Below are 14,691 nucleotides of genomic sequence, written 5' to 3'. Positions count from 1 at the left end.
AGGAAGTGCTGTCATTAACTAGATCATTTAGCATTTTGGAATGAAATAATTCCGTCTTCTCAGTTGTCTAATTTCTATTTTGTTTCACAATGAGTAACAATATCCAAGCATTCAGCTTTTACCTCATCAATTTTATACTAATTGGATTTCCAAAGTTCCCTAATATTTCTATTCATTGGTTTTGAATTCAAGACTATGATATCATTAAATAATGTTATCTTATTATACCTAATAAAAATTGATTGCACTATATTGCATTGACATCTTAAACATTAAATACTGAAAACCAGTGGTGACAAAATTCATTTTTCTCATCTCTCACATGTAAATAGAATTATATGTTTTGTAATCACACAAATGTCCTTTTCTCTGTACACAAATACAGATGAATGACATAAAAGGTGTTTGAATGCTTTTAAACAAAAATACATTTCACATTAACAGCATATAATTTTATTTGTGGCATTTTGATAGCATACATAATTTTGCAGCACCTGTAAACAAGTCAGTAAAGATTCCTGCTTGAAATAAATTTTATTCTTTGGAATGTCTGCATCCAGTCCCATTTCCCATCACAGAGCATAAAGACAGACATTAGAGAAAACAGCCATCACTTTTAAAAAAAACCCTTCATAGTGGCAATCTCTAGGATTTGTTATTATATCAGTCATTGCACTTGGTTATTTATTGCTACAGGAAAGAAGACAATATAATAATTAACACTTCTGAGTTCCATGATTGTCCTAAATTTATCTGCTATAAGCTTCAAAGTAGAAAAAAACTGTTTTACAGTAACCTATTCTGCTTCACATTCAGGTTCTAAATAAGGAGGATATAAATGACTTTTTAAAAATCAAAAACAATTCTTGTTTGCATAATCATGATAGGGTGTAACGGAACTGAAATCAGAAAAAAAACCTTATCGAATTTCAACACTCAAGGCCATTTTGTTTAATTTAGGATGAATTTGAACAATTAAGAGATCATACATCCATCTCCTCTTACTGAGTGTGCTGTTCCACTCTGCCCAGTTTCAGTACTGCACCAAAACCTCTACTTGTGGAACAATTCAGTACAGCTTTGAAGAGGAATAGAACTGTGTTTTGACTAGTGCAAGTAAGGCATTTCTTTTTAAGGCACAATTTTTACTTATTATTTCTGCTTCTGCAAAAGTATGAAGGGAAGGGGAAACTCATTCCTTTTCTTATCCTAGGAAGAATGGAGAAGATACCAGAAGGAAGAAGTGAATTTTTGGTGAAGAAAGCCTTGCAACTTTAAAAAAAAAAAACCTTGCAAGAGGGGGGGAAAAATCTTCCTTCTGTGATGGGTAGGGAAAAAAGAAAAGATGGCTTTGCTCTATGCTGGAGTGTTCCCAAGAAAGTACGAACTATCTCTCATTGCTGGTGCTTTGACTGGGTTTGTTTTTTTCGTAAACCCAAAGACACGTTTTGAAATTCCCCATGCTTTCTCACGTGTGTGTGTGTGTGTGTGTGTGTGTGTGTGTGTGTGTGTGTGTGTAGAGGTTAAAGAAAATAGAAAGTCAGGGTGGAAGGTTCTATCAAAAAGCTACCTTGTACTGGGGGAAAAATAATACTTTAATGAACATTAGGAGAGAAAAGGCAGGTGGTTTCTAAGTTTCTATTCTGCAAATTTTTGATTTTGAAAAGACACCTAGAATGTGTAACTGCTGCTATTCACAGAAATATTAAAAAAACACGTTTTTCCTATGACAAAGAAAAGTGGGGGAAGCTTTTCTAACTACTTTTTAGATAAAACAGCAACAACAATATACGATGGTACTTTAGGTACCTTGGAGGATGGGCAACTTTTTTTCTGTCAATCCACCATGTTGGTTGAAGAAGATGGCTTATTGCTCTTTCTCCTAACTGAGTTTTGCAGGGGATTACTTGCAAATGATCTGTTCAAGACCAAACCTGCCTCCCATCTCTGAATTCTCTGCAAAATGAGGAGGCCAATAAACCCACAAATTGTGATTTTGACTACTAAGCCAAGAATTATTAATCTCTTTATAAATTAGTATGAAAGGAATCTCTTTGAGCTAAAAATTAATAATGTGAGAACATTATTTATTACTATTACTAAGGAAAATTGGCAACAGAGGATGATCATTAAGTGATATATTAGTTATATGTTATTAGCTCTGTATCTGTATAGTAAGCAAGCAGGCATCATGACTTTACACACCCATATTTTCATTTCCAATTTTAATCCAATGATTTATGTTTGCAATTAGAATTAAGATTTTTTTATGTTAAAAATACCAACATGGTTTGCTCACACCCAAATAAGACAAAATATTAATGCCATATAAAACAGGACATAAGCATCAAATCATTCCACTCACTAGTCAAGCCTAAAATCATTCATGAAACAGTCCCCTCTTTTAGGATAGCAATGCTAGAAGAAAAAAGGGCTGAATTATATTTTTATCTTTGGCTTGAACAGAGCAATGAAGAAGTTCAGTTTTTCTTCTTTACAGAAAATAAATGGGATTTTAGGCTGTAGAAATAACTTAAACAAGATGACTCAAAGAAACCTTGTTAAAAATAAACAGTAATTCAATTTGAATTCTAAAGCATAAGCCAAATGTTTATCTAAAAACTTACTATTGATTTACTGAATATTTTAACAACTATGTAGATGATATACCCTTATTTTAAGACTGCATTTAGAAAACTGGTAGCTTTATATATTTTGTTATATGTAGGTTTTTAAAATGTAATAATTATTAATGCAAAGCATTTTAAAGCTCGTAATATTGTAGTGTTAGAGTTATAATTTGTAAAAAGAAATGAAACACTCAAGAGAACATTTAACATGTCGCATTCTGTAGTAATTAGCAAAAATGTCGTATTTTAGGATTATATCAATTCGTGTGTTTATGTGTCCATGTGTCCTAATTATAATCTTTTCTATAAATTCTATAATGCAAGAACCACAGTACTGTACTCTGGATTCTCAGTTAAGGAAATATTACAATATCATAGTGCTAGAGATAGGTGATCCTTCTGTTTCCTAGTGAGAACAAACTCAAAAGACCTGAACAATAAAACAGCATATGATTAACGTCATATTCCCTTTAGCATGGTGAAAAGACTAATAAATGTACAAAACTATACCATTTGCCTCTCTCCTATACTATATATTTTACAATTTATTTGCAAAGTTATATTGCCTTATTTATAGTACAGATCTCTTAAAATTAGGGTATATTCAATAAAAAATATACTAAGAACTCCCCTTTTATACAGATTCAGTAGTATTCTCAAGCAAACCCTGCCATACTGCACAGTAAGAAATAAGGCCTCTCCTATATTGGCAAGAAACAAACAAAAAAACTATCCGTTTTTTCCCTCATAGCTCACAGAATATAAATAAGATTATACTCAGATTTTTTTTTCTAATGGAATGCTATCATCCGCTGGCTTGAGGTTTAAAAAAGTCAATTTCATTTCTGATTCTGAAATCCTGGCACATTAAGGATCAACGGAATGTGGCTCTTTCATGTAGTTACGAGAGCTTTCTTGAGCTTTTCTATTTCCACCTGTGAATGATATAAATAATAAACATTAATCAAATAGAGAATGTTTCATATTTCATACACATTTACAACCCATCAAATGTGTTTTAAATTTAGTACTGCTCTTCATTCTATTATATTCTAGAAATTTATTACTGGGATAAGTTATCCTCTGCCATGACAGTCTCCTGCAGCAGCAACACCACAACAGCTTCTACCATGTAACTTATTTATTTAGATTTAGATGGCTGCCCATCTCACATAAAGCAACTCTGGGCAATTAATGTAATAAAGGCATAAATACCATAAAAGGGTGAAATAAATAAAACACATCAGAAAACAAGCAAAAATGGATACCAAGAACAAATTCATTCAAGGACTCTCAAGAAACCGAATCCCAGTATGTATGGTTCTGAAGGTTTGGATTCAGTGATTCAAGGCTTTGCTACTAATGAGTATTTTGCAAAGTGCCTCATGGCTCTACTCTCTCCCTCCCCTCTTTAATACCTACATGAAGCCACTGGGTAAGATTATACATTTGTACAGAATAAAGCATCATCAATTCTTGTATACTGAACTGCATAATGTGTACCAGTTGTGCCTGATCCTGTATCAAGTCTTGCTTATAGTCACCTGTGCTTTAGTAATCTCTTAACTGCAATGAGAATGCCTTTGAAGACCACCTGAAGCCTTAATTTAGTCCAAATGGTGCAGCCCAGAAAGTTATGGTGGAGCTCATGATGCCCATGGGATGCCACCCCAGTGTTAGCTCCACTGACTCCCAGCAGGCATCCGGGTGTCTTTCAAGGTGCTGATTAAGACTTTTCAAACCATATTTGGCTTAGGATCAGAACATCTGTGGGAACTGCTTGTTCCCCAAAACATCAGCCTGGAGGACATGCTCCAGGTTCCCTCGCTTAAACACGGTCCTCTTATGGGACGTAGGAAGTTCATATCTTTGGTGATGATCCGAAATAATCCCTTCCAATATATTATGGGCACTAACTCTACTTGCCTTTTAAAAAATTGTTAAAACATGGCTTTTCCTCCAAGTGTTTGGGTCTAGCTGAGTTATTATTTTACGGTTACCATTTTGCATTGTTTTTTAACATATGTTTTTGTGGTTATTTTTACTTATTGGTTTATTTTATTTCACCTTTATTATTTTTAGAAATAACTAAAGGGTGACAAACACACATAATACAATTTCCTCCTATTTTTTATTGTTTACTTTTGTTCTGTGCTGCCCAGAGACACCCATTGTTTGAGTTGAATGTCTGCCAAATATTTGAGTTGGATATCTTAGAAATGCATGACAATGACAAAAAAAAATTGAACAACAAAGAATTTTCAGTTAACACCACAGTCTTCTATGGTACAATGTAGTATTTGCTCTTTGGGAAACATTTAGCCTGAAATAAATATCAATTAAAGATGAAATTTTAAATCTAAAGTAGCCATTTTATTCTCTACCCTTAGCTTTCAATTGTGGGTCTGATTATCTCGGTTTTATAGACAATTACGTTTGCCCTCAATTTCAATACTAGATTTTACAGGAGAGGATTTGTCCTCATGCAAACTCGTAAGACTGCAGTTTTGATAGGAACTACGAGTGGATTACCTAGAATCTTTGAAACATCTTGATTTTCTAAAGATTAAACTGCAAGTGACTATTTAGACATGTGGAAGTGTTTTTAAGTTTCTGTTTAGCTGCACCCTTGACAGCTCTATGTCAATTTGCATTCAAGTACTAATTAGACTCAATTCTATTTAAATTCTAAGCCAGGAAAAGATCAATCACTAACAGTCTACAAAACACTAATTATATTTTCTACAAATATATAAAAGTAGTTTATTAAATGGAGATTAAATACATGAATTAAAACTGGATGTCATTTGTATAGTAAAGCTGGAAATAATATCTAACATTTATAGCAATAGCAATAGCAGTAGACTTATATACCGCTTCATAGGGCTTTCAGCCCTCTCTAAGCGGTTTACAGAGAGTCAGCATATTGCCCCCAACAATCCGGGTCCTCATTTTACCCACCTCGGAAGGATGGAAGGCTGAGTCAACCCTGAGCAGGTGAGATTTGAACCGCTGAACTGCTGATCTAGCAGTAGCCTGCAGTGCTGCATTTAACCACTGCGCCACCTCGGCTCTTATCTACCTCGTCTTTTACCAATTTTTTCTTTAAAATATTTTCTCCAAAATTGCAATCTTGCCACAATGAAAGTGAAAATTCAAATATGTACCAAGTAGTCTGAATTTGAGGTTTCAATAAAAGAACAGTTGAATGGCAAAATTCAATTACAATATAGGTAGTCTTTGCTTAACAACTGGTCACTTAGCAAGCATTTCAAGTTCCAACATCTGCTTCTCCGGGCATTCAAAGTTCCAAAATCTGCTCCCCCCTGCATTCATGTGATCACATTCTGTGTGCCCAGAAACCAACACACATTTATAGTCGTTTGCAACATCCTATGGGCATGTGAACCTAATTTATGTTTTTTGTTGGAAATTGGTGATTGCTTTTGCCTTCTAGCAAAATATGCCATTGAGAACTATGAGTTGCTTAACAACTGCTGTGTTCACTCTGCAATAGCTGCAAAAATGTTGTAAATTAGGTGGGTCATGACTTGCTTAATGAGTGGCATGATTTACAACCATATTTTTGAGCTCATTTAGGATCTTAAGTGAAGGACTACATGTATATCAAGAATCATTATTTTATAGAGCCACAATATACACAATATAGCAGTTTGCTGTTCCTCCAATTGTATGTTTGCATTTTATCACCAGCTACTTTTCATAGTACTTCAGAAGAGCTTCCATTTCATTGGTTAAAATCACCCCAGAAAATCTCAAGAGAATAGAAGGGAAATTGTCAAAATAAATAAATAGATAAATAAATACATCCTTTCCCTGAAATTAGATGCCTAAAAAAGTCAAAGTATACTTTACTATAGCTGTTTTGTTATGGTCTTGTTAAGAATTTGCATTACGTTATTGAAAGTGATGGGAAATGTTGGACTTCTATTTAAATATTTTACCTCTAGGATACTTCGCATCTGCTTTTCTTCCTCCAAGTCTTCTTTCAGTTTTTCCAGTTGTTTCCTTTAAAATTTGCACAGACAAAAATTGCAGTGAAAAACCATCCTTACATTGCTTGTGCAATATACTAGTTAGATCTCGATTTAACGGATAAGCACCTCCCAAATAGAGTAGGAATGGCTTACCTTGACAGCAGTATCAACCCCCTTAAACTTCCTCTATGAACCAGAAGGAGCATATTTATCTGAGTGCAGAATCTCCTCACCCAGCAAGGATATGAGTATCTGAGTATCTTATCATATTCTGGTATGCACTCATATATAATCCAATAAAACATGACACCAGCAATCAAAAATAAAATCTCAGCTATTCCTGTTGCAGTACTTATTATACATAGTTCTCACTTATGAACAAAGTAAAGTTGCTTCAGCTAGCCCTTTATCAACAAACACATTGTAAAGCATTTAAAAACTAATCCTGGAAATTTATAAAAACATTGAATTAATATGACAAATATAGTAGGTTTTATCTATCTATCTATCTATCTATCTATCTATCTATCTATCTATCTATCTATCTATCTATCTATCTATCTATCATCTATCCACCCACCCACCCACTTACCTACCTACCTACCTACCTACCTACCTACCTACCTACCTACCTACCTATCATCTATCTATTTAGTAGGAACTGTAATACATGGTTCACCAACTGTTGAATTCCTGTGAACCCTAGACAACAAGACCAAGTGTATGTGATAATGGGTGCTATAGTACAACAATACCAGAAAGACTTCATGATGCCTAAATCACTTTAAAAAATCATTGTGGAAAAAATGAAAAGCTCTTACCCATGCTCTTTTTTCAAGCTTTCTATAGCCAACAGGAGATCAAAGATCTGAGATCTTAGTTCTTCTAAAGAATGTTTTCCCCCTTCATCTGTCTCCTGGCTAAGCTTCGTTTCTCCAGTATTTATTACAATAGAACTCGGTCGTGGTAATGAAGTCAGAACTGTTGAAGTAAGTTTTGATGGCTGAAATAAAAGAACAGCGATCTAAATGAGGATGGCAAGAATACAGTCAAATCTATTCACCAAGCAACAGCAATAGCACTTAGACTTACATATCACTCCACAGTGCTTTACCACCCTCTCTAAGTGGTTTACAGAGTCAGCATATTTTCCCCAACAATCTGGGCCCTCATTTTACCAACCTCAGAAGAATGGAAGGCTGAGTCAACCTTGAACCGGCCAGGATCAAACTCCTGACTATGGACAGTCAGCCTGCTATACTGCATTCTAACCACTGTGCCACCACAGCTATTTATTGAAGAACTAGCAAAATCTATATTCTTATATAGAATAATGGCTTAAAATATTAGCTGATGGTGCTTGACTAATACTTTGATGATTAATAAAACTATTGAAAGACTATATCAAAGGAAGCCAAAATTATTTTGGCTTCTTTGGCAATCTGCTGCATGAATAAAGAATAAACATGTGGTCTCTTTTATTTTAAAAAAATGATGTTATAATCAAAAGATGGGAATATGGCAACCTGTTGGCTGTGAATCTCAGAATACCCAAATACCTCATTTATACTGCCCAGCATCCTGAGACCATATCCCGAAAATTCAGCAGCAAAATTTGTATGGTTTTTTTAAATATCTTTGATAAAGATGTGAAATTTGAGGAAAGCTAATCAAAAAGCTGTTGTTCCAATGTTACCCACAACTGAACTAGATAATAATATTTTATTTAATCAATAATAGTATCTATTTATTTTGTTTCATCAGCTTGACATAAAAATATCTAACTTTAATAATCTCCCACCCATAATTACTCAAGCTAAATCTGTACCAATGCACTAGAACAATGGTTGTCAATCTGTGGTCCACAGACTGTGATGTCATCACAAGGGCTCTGCAAAGGCTTGAAGAAATGCTTCGATTTAAATCTTGAGTTAAGTCTTGGTGGCCCGTGGCCACAAAAGGTATTTAAAGGGAGTTTGTGGTGAAGATTGAAAACTACTGCATTGAAATATTACAGTAAGAATGTATCTTACTAAATGGTTAGGATATTCTAATCATTTTGACTTCTTAGTACAGATAAACACAAACAATGTCAACATACCTTTTTACACTCAGATAATTTTAATTTGGCACTTTCTTCTTCCTCCTTATGCACTTTCACATTTTTTTCTAGGTTTTGAGTCTGAGTAGGCTTCAACCAAGAAAGGAAACATAAAACAGAAATCAGTGTTTTTGAGACGTGTATTTACTCTAAAATCTTTTTCATATACCCATTTATAAAATCATGTGGTACATTTTAATTTATTCCTAAATAAAATTCAAGATGTTGGTTAGCAACTATTTCTTTACAAAACAGCCAGCTATGCTTTAGTAACCACCTTTTTCACCTTGTGATTCATGATCTGAGATCAATCGGGGTTGCTGCTTCAGGGAACTCCACAATCTGCAAAAAATTGTGCTATTACAGTTTTACCCAAGTGAGAACTACTAGGCATTGTATCCTGGAATGTAGTGAGTGATGTCCTGGAAGCCAGAAGACACCATCTTATTTCAGCAGGCATTTGGTGGATAATGTTCTCTTTTTCACTAGATTTGATTTGATGCAATGATTGGGGGAGGGAGGATTTTCGCGTGGGAGTACTTTAACATGCTTTGGATATTTATTGTAAAGTGACTTGAGTGTCACAAGCAAAATTCATACGTAAATGACTATTTTCCTGTCTGTCTGTTTATGTGATCTTTGAACATTTTATTTATAGATGTCAATGGAGATTCTCAGTCATCCGGGTCATGGTTGTCCCAAAGGTGCTTTTTTCAAGAGGCAACTGGACTTTCTGGTTTTCTTTGAAGACAACGAACAGAGCAATAAACAAAGCAACATATTCATTCCATACATTGCAAGAGTATCGGAAAAGCTCAGGAAGATCTCCAGCCAACACAATCTCCAGCATACGTTCTCACTTCAAACCCAAGAATACACTAAGGAAGAAGCTTGTGCACCCCAAGGATAAAACACCCAGACACACACACACTGAGCGATGTGGTATATACAGTACAATGCAGTTAGCCAGACAGATCTGTCCACTGGGAAAACAAAACAACCACTTCATAAATGCAAGGGAGAACATAAGAGAAAAAACCAATCAGGACTAGATTCAACAGTTCATCTGCATTTAGAAGACACAGACCACTGAAGACAACAAAGTCCACATTTTGGACAGAGAGGACCATTAGTTTGAAAAAGGGGTTAAAGATGCCATTTATGTCAAAATTGAACAGCACTTTCTCAACAGAGGGGGAAGAATATGACATTATCTATTTTCAGTCTTATAACGCAGTCCTTTTAATAGTTCCAAGAAGGCTCCACACCCATTTGCACCACTCAGATGACCCTGATGACACAGATAAACCTCCAGGTGGCCTCAACAATTCTCTAAAAGAATGCAAATGACCAGCTGTCTGCAAGGAGTATAAATCCTACCATTCCCAACCATCCAGTCAGAGCTGAAGAAGCTTCTCGGATGAGAAGCAAAACAAATTCAAAGAACAACCAAAAAGTCCAGTTGTCTCTTGAAAAAGCATCTTTGGGACAACCATGACCTGGATGACTGAGAATCTCCATAAACGCTCTTGATATTTTTTTTTATTTTCCAGGTGCAAGCCAAATACCCATCCTTCTCTGCCCAAAAGGTTTCTACCTGTCCAATCCAGTCAGGCAGAATGGTCATGCTTTGGGACCTGTTGGCTAAGGAATGCCAGTTGCTGGGGCCTAGAGGACATGCCTTTTCTACCATAGCACTCACTTTCTAGAATATTCTCCCTTTGGAGATCAGAATGGTCCCAATGCTGCTGGCTTTGAGCTGGGCTTGGGCCCCAAAGTGTGTGCAGGGACCTGTTTTGTGGTTAATTTAATCATTATGATGGGTAATTTATATATAAGTGGTTCATGTACTCACAGGATTCTTGCCATTGAAGCGAGTAGGAAGTCTTCTGCCAGGCATCTTTGGCCTATTTGTAGTGGGATGTGATAAATTATCTGAGGTAGGTGATAGATCATCAAAACTTAAAAGTTCTAAAAAAATTGAAAGCAGAGAACACAATGAAAGCTCAGGAGATTTCAACATCTCATATCTACTTTGAGTTATTGCTACCAAGAATACTCTACATTCTAGCATGGAAAAGAAATGGAGTGAGTATTAATGGGTTAAAGGAATATGCCATCTTTAAAATGTTGAAGAGGCAAGACAATGTAGGAGAGAAACTCATGAATTTCTAATGCAAGGATAGATCTTAAAACAACGAAACAGCATGCGATTCAAACAGAGGTTACTGAGCCATCTCCCACGCTCCAGGTTTGTGACTTGTCTACCACGGGACATGACCTTGAAATATATTTTTTATGCCAATTAATATCATGTACACCTCTTCATTTATAATATTTGTATCCTGTTCATACATCTCTATCAAGCATATCAAAATTACTCCCACCCAAGCCAATTATACACATACTTTATTTCACATTACATGTAGTCTTCGGCTTATGGCAGCAATTGGGCCAAAACTGCCATTGCTAAGCAATGCAATTGTACTGTGAAGTGTGATATCACATAGCTATGTCAAGTAGCAGTGGCACTTTGGCACTCCTGGTTCAGGGGTGGGTTCCAGCTTCTGTTACTGCTGGTTTGCTCAGGGATGTGCTTTGCGCTAAGCGTGTATGCAAAGTACCAAAAATTGCTTCTGTGCATGCGCAGAACTAAAAAACAAGGGATGTGGCTGGCTGAGTTACTACCTACTCAGCCGAACCAGTCCAAACTGGTAGGAACCCACCTCTGTCCTGGTTGCCTTAATTAAGTGAGGATCTCATGTGACTCTGCTCATTCTGACTTTCTGCTGGTTTCTCCACTGAATTTGTTTGTGGATAGCTGGCAGGAAACTTCAGAAATTGCGATCATGTGATTGCAGCTTGCTTCAACAATTGCGAGGCAGGTGGAGCACACAGATCACAATCATGGGAACACAGGGATACTAACAGTAATAAGTCCCCCTTGTTCAGCACCATTTGAACTCTTGTTGAATGAATGGCGGTAACCTAAGTCTATACTCAAAATATCTCCTTACTCTCAGAGTGCTAGTTACATTACTGATCTCAATTCATATATTTTCATATATATAGAGTCCCCCCATCTAACAGATTTTTCATAGTACTATGTCCCTCATACATTCTTTCCTAGCAGGAGCAAGAAGAGAGTAGATATACCCTAGAGTACTTATAATTCTCATTTAGTGACTGTAACTGGGGCCAGTAACTCAGTTGTTAAGCAAAGTGGATCCTAAATGAAAATCATGTAACTGCAACTGTGCTTACGATTTTGGACAGGACAATGCATACTAACCGACTGGAATGGCAAACACGTGACGGAAAGAGAGAAGTTGTAAAGGTCATAAATACTGGTATTGATCGTGAATTAGTTTTTCAGCACTTCAGTAACTGCGAACAGACACTGTCCAGGGCAGTAACTAAGTGAATACTATCTTTATTGATTATTTATTTAAATTTCTATTTCACAATTGTGAAATAAAATGGCTAATATGGCTGAAACAAAATTCTCATTTCTTGATACTTGATTTATCAAAAGTGATTTTGATTAATCGAAATGAGGGCCCTCATAATTATGAAAAAGGAAATGAAGTGCCTATTAAAAGATAAATCTTCTTTGCACAAATATTATGGCTACTTACTAAGACTATTAACTGTATAAAACAAAATCCCAGGAGAGATTATATGGATCTCATATCAAAGATCTACAACAAAGTAGGAAATGAGTTCTACAATCTTAAAAGGACCAGAAAAAAGTATAAGAAAGAATCTAAAAAAACAGATCATTAGACTGATGTGATTGCAGGTTGGTTGCTCCAGTAAGGAAGTTCCACATCAGCACCTCCTCCTTAAATAACATTCATCAGAACATCTTCATCTACGGGGACAGGAGAGATATTACCAGCAAACTATTCAGGTTAATTTTGCATTTGTATTCTACAATAAATGCAAAAAGAAACTGTAGCCTAACCTACCAAAAACATAACTGTAAAAGAAAGACTAGAAATAAAAGTTAAAATAAGCAAAAAATAATAATAGTATGGGGAGACCTGTCTGATCTTGATGAATGCAAACCCCTAGGACTTGATGAATTACATCCCAGAGTTCTAAAGGAGGTGGAAGATGTCATCTCAGTACTACTGTACCACATCTTCCAAAAATCCTGGAACACTGGGGAACTACCAGAGGACTGGATAGGAGCTGATGTGGTTCCCATCTTCAAAAAAGGAAGAAAAAGAGACCCAGGAAACTACAGACCAATCAGCCTAACATCAATACCTAAGAAGATACAGGAAAAGATAATAAAAAAACAGATCTGCCAACATCTAGAAAACAACTAAAGTAATAACTATCAGTCAGCATGAGTTTGTTAAATCATGCCAAACAAATCTTATTTCATTCTTCAACAGTGTGACTAAATTAGTAGACCAGTGAAATACTGTAGACATAATGTCAGGCTAGCCTCCCTCAGCAACCAAGAAAGAAACCACTTAACTCCATTTTGCAGAATTAAGAGTACTTTTACTGGTTATGAAAAGATAGCAGCTAAGCAAAGCAAGATCTGAGGCAAAAGCGCACGAAATCATACATATCAATATGTGACCCAACCCCCTCCCCCTGGTAACCCCATCCCATAGTCCAATCTGCAAATTCCTTAGGTGTCATGTGAGTTCCATCTTCAAAAAGCATCATCAGATTGGTATGCAGGACAGTTGGCCTTGGCCACCTCAATCACTATCTCCAGCATGCTCAGTAGATGGTGAGAACAAAACTCCCTTTTTACCATTTCTCCTGTACTTAAAACTTCCTTTCCCAAATACCAGCCCCCCCTCCCCGTTTCAATGGCAGCCAAAAGCAAATAGCGAAACAGAGGCTGACACATAATATACTTAGACTTCAGCAAGGCATTCAACAAAGGAGACCACAACCTACTTCTTGGTAAGATAGAAAAAAGTGAGATAGTTAGCATCACCACCAGAAGGATTTATAACTGGCTGACAAATCATACTTAATGGGTCTATGTCTACATGGAGGCCCAGTACTCTTCAATACCTTCATAAATGACTTAGATGAGGGAATAGAAGGGGAACTTACCAAATTTGAGGATGATACTAAAATGGCAGGATTAACTAACATCCTAGATTATAATTCAAGATCCAGATGGACCTTGACAGACTTGAACCCTGGGCCCTATCTAATAAAATGAAATTTAATGTAGAGAAAAGTAAAATCTTTCCCTTAGGCAAGAAAAACCAAAAGTACGCATACAGATTGGGTGAAACCAGGTTTAATACAAGTAACTGTGAGAGGGATCTTGGAGTCTTAGTGGACAACCTGTTAAATATGAGCTAGTAGTGTGTGGCGGCAGCCAAAAAAGCCAATGCAATCCTAAAATGCAGTAACAGAGGGATACAATCAAGATCAAGTGAGGTACTAATACCACTCTATAAAGCCTTAAGACCATACCTAGAATACTGCATCCAGTTTTGGTCATCACACTATAAAAAAGATGTTGAGACTCTAGAAAAAGTGCAGAGAACAGCAACCAGGATGATTAGGGGGACTAGAGACTATAACATATGAAGAATGGTTACAGCAATTGGGCATGCCTAGTCTAGTGAAGAGAAGGATCAGGGGAGACATGATAACAGTGTTCCAACATTTGAGAGGCTGCCACAGAGAGGAAGGGGTCAAGCTATTTTCTAAGGCACCCAAAGGCCATATAAGGAATAATGAATGGAAACTGATCGAAGAGAAATATTCTGACAGTGAGAGCAATCAACCAATGGAACAGCTTGCCTTCAGAAGTTGTGGGAGCTTCATCACTGGAGGCTTTCAAAAAGAGATTGGACTGCCATTTGTCAGAAATGGTGTAGGGCCTCCTGCTTGGGTGGGTGGGTGTTGGACTAGATGATCTACAAGGCCCCTTCCAACTCTGTTAATCTGTTAAATAATTTCAAGAATA

At 36.3% G+C, this 14,691-nt stretch overlaps 1 protein-coding gene across 1 annotated transcript in view; it reads right to left on the bottom strand.

The window, feature by feature from the left end:
* Window positions 1–437: 437 nt before the first annotated feature.
* Window positions 438–14,691, bottom strand: part of CD2AP (CD2 associated protein) — an 81,509-nt gene continuing 67,255 nt past the window's right edge. The window contains 5 exon segments of the mRNA XM_032213475.1: window positions 438–3,565; window positions 6,596–6,659; window positions 7,450–7,631; window positions 8,730–8,819; window positions 10,585–10,700. Of these exon segments, the coding sequence (XP_032069366.1) occupies window positions 3,524–3,565; window positions 6,596–6,659; window positions 7,450–7,631; window positions 8,730–8,819; window positions 10,585–10,700 (494 nt within the window). The 3' untranslated portion in view covers window positions 438–3,523.

The sequence above is a fragment of the Thamnophis elegans genome, chromosome 3, assembly GCF_009769535.1.
Source record: "Thamnophis elegans isolate rThaEle1 chromosome 3, rThaEle1.pri, whole genome shotgun sequence".
NCBI classification, from domain to species: domain Eukaryota; kingdom Metazoa; phylum Chordata; class Lepidosauria; order Squamata; family Colubridae; genus Thamnophis; species Thamnophis elegans.
Note: the sequence above shows the minus strand (reverse complement) of the source record. Positions and strands in the feature narration are given on the sequence as shown.